This window comes from Antrostomus carolinensis, unplaced genomic scaffold, assembly GCF_000700745.2.
Source record: "Antrostomus carolinensis isolate BGI_N321 unplaced genomic scaffold, ASM70074v2 scaffold19957, whole genome shotgun sequence".
Classification (NCBI taxonomy): domain Eukaryota; kingdom Metazoa; phylum Chordata; class Aves; order Caprimulgiformes; family Caprimulgidae; genus Antrostomus; species Antrostomus carolinensis.
Genome location: NW_010329707.1, coordinates 766 through 8,861, shown reverse-complemented (window position 1 = coordinate 8,861; position 8,096 = coordinate 766). Strand labels below are relative to the sequence as shown.

General features: G+C 38.6%; 1 protein-coding gene across 1 annotated transcript; it reads right to left on the bottom strand.

Moving 5' to 3' along the window:
• Positions 1 to 1,439: 1,439 nt before the first annotated feature.
• KBTBD8 (kelch repeat and BTB domain containing 8) lies at positions 1,440 to 6,479 on the bottom strand. The gene is made up of 3 exons (XM_010172680.2): positions 6,274 to 6,479; positions 4,502 to 5,616; positions 1,440 to 1,903 (listed from the first exon to the last, which is right to left on the bottom strand). Exons 1-3 carry the CDS (start codon positions 6,420 to 6,422, stop codon positions 1,440 to 1,442), a joined length of 1,728 nt encoding a protein of 575 aa, XP_010170982.1. The 5' UTR covers positions 6,423 to 6,479.
• Positions 6,480 to 8,096: the final 1,617 nt, after the last annotated feature.

The window sequence follows — 8,096 nt, the reverse complement described above, 5'->3', positions numbered from 1 at the left end:
ACTTCTTAAAAATAAGCTAAATGTTAAATACATCGAGAAAAGTGTTGCAATAGATTGGATCCCTATTCTGTATTTGCATCTGAGATTATTTAAGCCACGGATACTTATTGTAAATTTTGCTTTAATACACTGGATAACAAAGACAGCTCAGTAGTGCAAATTTTCACATTATAGATCAGAATGAAACAGAAGGTATTTGAGGGCTTGATTGCAGGGAGAAAAGAAAAACAACTTGTCAAGTTAAGCCACGCTTTTCCAAATTACTGGAGCACATGCCAACTCTGCACATAGCACTGGACTTTAGTGGAGACAGAATGAACACTCCACACAAAAAAGAAAGAAAAAAATAAATCATTATTATTAAGGCCATATCCTGTCACCACTCTGTGCAAGAATATCACTGCAGTAAAAAATGTTATGTTAAAAAAGACAATACGATGACAGGACAAGGCCTGAAGACAGACAGACACACTCCATGAAAAATAACAGTCTGTCTTCAACAGTAGCAAAAGGCTAGCCCATTTCAGACAAACAAGTATTAAAAGTGTACTAGCACCATCAACTTTTGGGTTAAAGCCCTTTATGGGATGAAAGAAAAAGAAAAAAAAAGGTTTTAAGCAGTGTTAAAAAAATACTTTTTACAGCACTACATCTAAGTGGCAGAAAATAGGTGTTGGGATTCTTCCCCCCCTATCATTAAGCTCAGTTTTATTAAAAAACCCACAGACAGGAAGTGGTACAGTAATCTCAACAGGCTTTCATCCAGGGCAAAGGTACTCCAGGTTCCAATTCTGATTTGAGTTCTTCTCCCAAATTGTAGTGCACAAAAATCATCACAAACAACTTAGCAGACTTCAAAAGCAGTACAAAAAAAAAAGGAAATCATTATGAATCAGGATCTATCATTCCTCTACATCATTTCAATCTAAAATTAAAAAAAAAAAAAAAAAATCAAACTTAGTGATATTGCCTCAAATTTTACCCGTATTTAAAAAAAAGAGAAAAAAAGAAAAGTCACTTCAAAACATCTTGGACATCCTTAGCTATTAATGCTAGATTTACTTTCACTGTAGTGCATAGTTATCCTGGCTCTTCCACTTAATTTGCTCTTACCATAAAAACACCCCTCTAGTATGACATGATTAAGTGTTTACCAGAAAAAAAAAGAAAAATGCTGATAATTGCACTTTGTAACCTCCTTCTCATTTCCCAGGAAAACATCAGTAAATATGAAACTGAACCAGTAATTCCCTCCACAGACTGCAACCTTTAAAGAGCACCCATCCCCATATACAAAAAACTGTCTGTTTCAGCTTACAATAAATACTGACAGAATTTCTTTGTTTTCTTTTAAGACATGTTTTCTCTAGCATCAGATTACCACTGAAATCACTAAGGCCTGTTACTGAAAATAAAAAATAAAAATAAAAATAAAAAAGTTAAATAACTTTCTGAAGACACTGCGGATACAATTTAGCAACAACACATTCAAAATGCCGGCCTAAATCCCAGAGCCTATCTGGAGTCTCGTATACTTTTTGCCATTGGTCAGTAACCTCATCGTACTGGTAGAGTGAATTCTTCCTGCTGGTTCTGAAAACATGTTCTTCAACAGTGACTTGAGTAGCTCTGACAAACAGATGGAGTTTATTTTTGAGGAGTACGAGTTTGATATACGGATTAATGGACTGATCACATGGAAAGTCTTTTTTTCGAGTCCACTTATTTTGTTCAATGTCGTAGGCCTCTACGGTAAACATACGTTGATGGTTTCCACAGGTTCCAGCTATGTAGTAGATGGAGTCATTGTATACAGTTGCCAAGCCTTGGATTCTAGGCACAGTCATTGGGGTCAAAAATCCCCAGTAATCCTTCTGAGGATCATAGCAGAGAAAAAATTCCCCTGGAAAGAGAGAGGAAAAATAAAACATAACTTATGCTTCATTTCCAGAACAGCAATTCTGCAGCTATTAAGCCTTCAGGTATGTTCTTCCACAGACAGAAACTGTCTACCAATTTTGTAAAGCCTTGATCCCATAACAAAAACCCAGCACCATCGCCTGCTTTCTTCCGAGTGCATTACAAAAATATTCATCACATGTACATGACTAAAAACTACTTTGGGTTTCTGTTCCAGCTGAAGAGGAAGGAATTTGAAGCATATTAGAAGTACAATGTTTTACATATTTCCTAGCTATCCTTTACTACTTCTAAACCATGCTTAATAATTTGGGGCAAAACCTTTCAAGATTCCAGTCTTGAAATGTCTGAAGTATGTGTTTCATGCTTTAACATCTTCACAACATGTTATCTACAGACTATGGAGTCTCAGAATTCAGTGCTTGAAAGCTCTGAAATCTGAGCAAATCATTGTGTCTTGTACTACTACACACAGATTTTGAAGCTACTTGTACCAGGTGGCTGGGTTACACATTTAGGTTGGTTTTCTTAAAAGGATGCCAGGTGAATGCTTGCGTGAAGCTACTGATTCATCGTTCGTTTTGAGAGTGGATGATAAAACACCTCTCCTGTTGATTGCACAGAGTAGTGTCTACAGGCTGTAAACAATGGAAGTTCAGGTGACTGAAAGCTCACGCTCTGCAAGCTTGATAAAAAGAACACGGATACAGACACCCTGGGTTTTGTAAAGCCCAGGGGAAGAACAGCCTAACGCCTGTCAAATATTAGCACAAGTCAAATCACAGATAATTTCACGTAGCTATTTTAAGATTTTTAACCAATTTGCTGTGTAACCAAGCACCTCAAGAACAACAAAGAATACAGAAATAACACAGTGAAACGGGTGGAACACAGTTTAAGGTATTAAGTCTTACAGATAATACATTTTTCATTATTCCCTTTTGTTCCACAGTGTCATCTCCTATGACTGACGCTTGTGTTCTGTTGGCATTTTAACACTCTCACCTGACCACTTCAAACTGACTACTTCAAACTTAAAAGCTTTCTCTAGAAAAATTCTTGAAAGTTAATTTTTCTATACTACTTCAGTGCAACTCAATCAAGGTTTTATCTACCACACTCAAATAGAAAAGTTGCCTATCTTCCCTAACACGAATCTTTAGAACTTGCTGGTTAGCACAGTGAAGTAGCTCACTTATTCATGCAAGCATTGAGCTGTCACTTAAACCACTGAAGCACAGAATTAGTGCAGGTAAAATCTGTAAACAAGATGCACTCTTATTCTACAGGTTATAACAATAATCAGATTTTAGCAGCTCTAAGAAACATTTAAAGGATGAACAAATACTCTACCAAGTTAAATATTCTTCAGCATTCCTTTTTAACCATCTAAAGCAGATGTCTGACCCAACAGAAGAGACAGATTGAGAGAACTCACTAGTGTAACAGAATTATTTAAAGCCACAGTCAACAAGAGTCAAACCTGACAGAGAAACGACAAAAGAAGAGAACTTGCTGCAAATCATGTGGAAGTCCATCAACCTCACTGAGTGGCAAGAAGGCAAAGTCAAGAAAACAGGTTGACTTCTTCTGGTAAATAAGAATGACCTCACAGTATTCTCTATCCTGCTTCTTTCCTGAGGTCCAGCTTTGTAAGGAGCATGACCCAAAAAGGGAGCTGCTATGGATCTAATCTCCCAGCTTCTGCAGGTGTTTACAGAGGTGGCCCTTAGCAAAACATAACCAAGACACCTCCTCCTCCTTTCTTTCTTTCCACTTCTTGGGATTCTTACTACAGCCTCATAGACCAGTCTCAGCACTTTTAAGTGCAGACTGCTATATGGCTCATGGACACATCCAAACACATGTTTTATAGAAGATCTCCATAAATAAAATAAAAGGCAGAATTAATTATTTGATCCATTCCCATCATGATCCTCTTTATTCACTTAAGAATTGATATCTAATACATCAATAAGTCTGACCATTTATCAGAAGAAAGGATGTAAAGACGGTACCATAATTACTGACCAAAGAAAAGCTGCTAACTAGAAAGAGATAAATCATCTTTCTTAGTTACCAGGACAACTTCAAAAAGCAAGGTAGGGCAGAAAGCAAAGGCCCACAGTGGTTAATTGACTTTTACAAGTCACTAAGAATACAGACACCAGGAATCTTCACAGGTTTAGCTAATTAAAACGCAAAGTGTTTTTTCACAGGACAGTTTCTTTTCTTCAACATTACTGCATTTCACCCAGATAAAGAATATTTACTAACAAATTTTCACAGTAAAGTTTGGCATTATACTGTTTGTTGACATAGACCACCACCAAAACTGCCATTGGTGCAATAACTCAACTTAGCAACACATTCCCAGGGCACGAGAACTCAAGGAGCACCCTCACCCTTCCTCGCTCACTGCTCTCCCCAGCTGTCCTCCCACTCCCCTGTCCCAGGGCACTCTTTAAATGTCCAGGAAAATTGGGTTTTCTAAGGTGCTTAAGAGAGCACAGACAAGACAGTCAGACTGAACAATCCCCACTTCCAAGAAAACACCATAGAGTCAGTCAAACCACCTTACCCTGTAGAACATAGATGTTATCCTTATATTCCACGGCACTATGAAACTCCATTGCTACCGGCATCGGACAGACAGCTGTCCAACAGTTCTCTCGGCCGTCATAACACTCCACAGACTTGAGTGAGTTTCGCCCATCTCCTTCATAAACACGACCACCTATTGCATACAGTTTACCACAGCAATGAACCAACTTGCAGCCTATTCTGGCTCGTAACAAAGGAGCTTTCGGAATCCACCTATTGCCAGAGTGATCATACATCCAAAAGTCACTTTCTGCTCTGTGGTCAATGGAGACCTCGCTGCTGCTTGGTCTGTAACCACCCGCAATATAAATATCATTATCAGGAGATACGAGAATTCCAACCTCCCTCAAGTCATTTGGTGGCTTGCATAGTTTAAACACTCTCCCTGTGACCGAATCTAAACAAGGCACTGTTTGCTTCTTTCCTGAGTGTTTGTGGGCAGCATCAAAGCATATGATCATTTCAGAAGCGGTCATTCCAAGCCGTTGTGTATAGCCATTGGCACTATGTTGTCCCTTTTGTACACAGCTTTTGGCCATAGCTTGTGCAAACACAGGAGGGATTTTCTCTAAAAATGTCTCTTCCAACAGAGGCATTCGGATGCATTTGGCAAATATTTCTGGAAGGTGCACTTCTCTCTTATTTTGTTCGTGCTCAAACCACCTTATAATGCTGTCATAAACATGTTCTTCTTTGTCTACATTGAGATCATCACTGTCGAGTATACTTATCAGTTGGTCTTTTCTCAACTGAAGAAATTCTTGCTCTTTGGTGACACTCAGAAACTTTTTACGAATGTAGTCTTGAGATCTGTCTTTGAGTTCCTGATGACCATAGTGATCAGCAAAGATAAACACCCCAATGGAGTTCTGCGGGTCCAAGTGACTGATCATATATTTAGCACACTGGTCTTGTATGGAAGGGATCTGGAAGATACTAGCTGCAGTGAACAAAGCTTGAACGTTGGCCTCTGTCAGCATTACTCTGGAGGTATATGCATAGTTCAACACTAAATGCATTGACTCTGCTTCAACACCAACTATACGAACTTCTTTCTGGGTACTCTCTGTAAGGCCGCTAGTGAACATAGATCTACAAAAGAAAAATATTTAGCAGTTTAGTTGTAATTACCTTCTAACTACAGGTGTAAGAGAGGAAATCATCTTGTACAGCTAATCCCAATGCATTCGTCCTCGTACCAGCACAAATACACTTATCACTGATGTTACACTGTCCCCTTTGGGTACCTAAATTTAAGATCAGTTATAGACTTATGGAAACAAAAGTGGCAGGCTGGAATTTCTTGCTTAATTATGTCATTAACCCCATATTAAAATTCACTCAGTTTACAAGCAAAGCTCTTGACATATCCAAGTCTTTGCACTCAGTGTTCAACATATCATATGCATATTCTAGCATGCTAGAACATATAACTTCAAAAGGGAAAAAGCAGTTTAAATATGCTGTTACTGTATTCAAGATACCCTCAATAACGGAGGTATTTCTGTTTGGTTTGTTTGGGTGTTTTTCCATCATGTGACATTTTCTCCAATGAAACTCTCCTTTGATAAGCAGACACTGGCAGCTCATTGACACGAAGAGAGCAATAATCTTTGCTTACTAGGTGCACTAACGTATCGACAGTCACATGGAATGTTAGGATAGGTGTGATTTTTGGTTTTTAATTTTCTTTTCATTAAATGTTATAATTCTGCTTTTGATCAACACTAGGACAATGGACTGTTGTACCTGAAATAAGGACTGATTGCAGCAAGAACATTCCTATGACAGGAGAATGTTTTCCCATGATCCACTTCCACGACGATATCCGTCAGTTGTCCTTCATCGTACATGGTTTTGAGCTGTTGAAGAATACTACAAGCGTGGAAGGGGTCCATTCCACTGCTGACTGTGTTTGAAGAAGGAATTCCATTCAGTGTTTGTGAAAACTTACTTGGTTCTACAAAGCAAAATTGAAACGGTTTAACAAAAAACAAACAAACAAAACAACCCCCCAAAAACCCCACGCGTGAACAAGAATTAGCACAAATTAATATCCCATAATTCCTCACTGTCACCATCCCATCAATAGCAAGTCGAACATTTTCAAGGGTGAGTAAAGATATCAAGATATCTCAATTACTTTTATTTCCCCTTTTCCCAATGTACATGTAGGATCCCATTAATCTATAAAATTATATCATAGAATCATAGAATAGTTTGGGTTGGAAGGGACCTTAAAGCTCATCCAGTTCCAACCCCCCTGCCATCAGCAGGGACACCTTCCACTAGACCAGGTTGCTCAAAGCCTCATCCAGCCTGGCCTTGAACCCTTCCAGGGAGGGGACACCCACAGCTTCCTTGGGCAACCTGTTCCAGTGTCTGACCACCCTCACAGTGAAGAACTTCTTCCTAATATCTAATCTAAACCTCCCCTCTTTCAGTTTAATACCCATTAATATTAAGAAAAATAATAATGTAAATAGTTCCTATTTATTACATAGCACTGGGGAGGAGGGAGGTTGAGCCAAGGATCACAGCACTTACTGGGTTATAAAATGGGAAAAACAAAGAATGCAGAAAAACAAAATAAGCCCCCAACTTACATCACAATTACACAAGTCCTTATGTACTTAACTTCACACTGAAACAGGAACTGGCCACTCACTTACACAAGGGGTGGTTAACAGCGTAAACTCATGAAGAAACAGCCCTGCAGTATGTTGGGTAACACACTTAAATTCACCTAGATTTGTATAAGCAGTTCCATGATTTTTAACAAGCAAAATATAATCACCATTTTAAATTAACCAGGTATGAAGGAGCTCGCATATCACTGTGAAAACACACGAAGTGGAGCACATGCTTCAAAGTAACATGTGACAGAAATCATCAAGTAAATCCCAAAGTGAGAATTGAGCAACGTCTCAAGCACCAAAAAAATCTGTTTCGTAATAGCAACAAATTTTTTTACGCAACAACAACAAAGGAGAGCTCAAAAGAAAAACATGAGGTGGCAAGAGTTGCAAATCAGGTAAAGCTGCTGACTGCAACAGAGAATGCTTCCAACAAATTTTGGGCAACACAAAGGGGCAAAGAGGACAGCGAACAACAATGCTGATGATGAATAGGAGATTTAAATTCTAACTCGTGGCGATACACAGCAGTTACAATTTCTCTTACTCAGAATTCAGGCACAGCTCTGAGCACAGTGACAATTAAATCAGCAGGGATCTGCTGTTGGGCACACATTTCCCATGGCAGGCTTGGGGCCAAATATTGTCAGCATCTCTTCAAAGTATTGTCACGAAAAGTCTTCAAAACACTTGGGGTTTTTTTTTCAAATACAACAGTAAATACTTAAAGGTAAGATCTACAACAGGGGGGTTCACTTTATCACAGTAACAGAGCTCCAGCATTCAAAATTAACCAATCATCAGGGAAGCAGAGAATTTGTACTTGTTCAGAAAAAATGTTAATCACTAGCAAGCAAATTCCAAGTAAACAATACTTTGCTATATCAGTTCCAAAGCTTTCTACCTAGCAAAGCTTTGATGGACAAGAAAATTTTG

What these genes read in the sequence shown, in the direction of transcription:
- KBTBD8 (XM_010172680.2), bottom strand. Translation starts at nt 6,422, where the DNA reads ATGGACCCCTTCCACGCTTGTAGTATTCTTCAACAGCTCAAAACCATG. An exon ending in GCAATCAGTCCTTATTTCAG is followed by an intron (nt 5,617 to 6,273) that starts GTACAACAGTCC and finishes TTTCTTTTGTAG; the next exon opens with ATCTATGTTCACTAGCGGCC. An exon ending in TAACATCTATGTTCTACAGG is followed by an intron (nt 1,904 to 4,501) that starts GTAAGGTGGTTT and finishes CTCTCTTTCCAG; the next exon opens with GGGAATTTTTTCTCTGCTAT.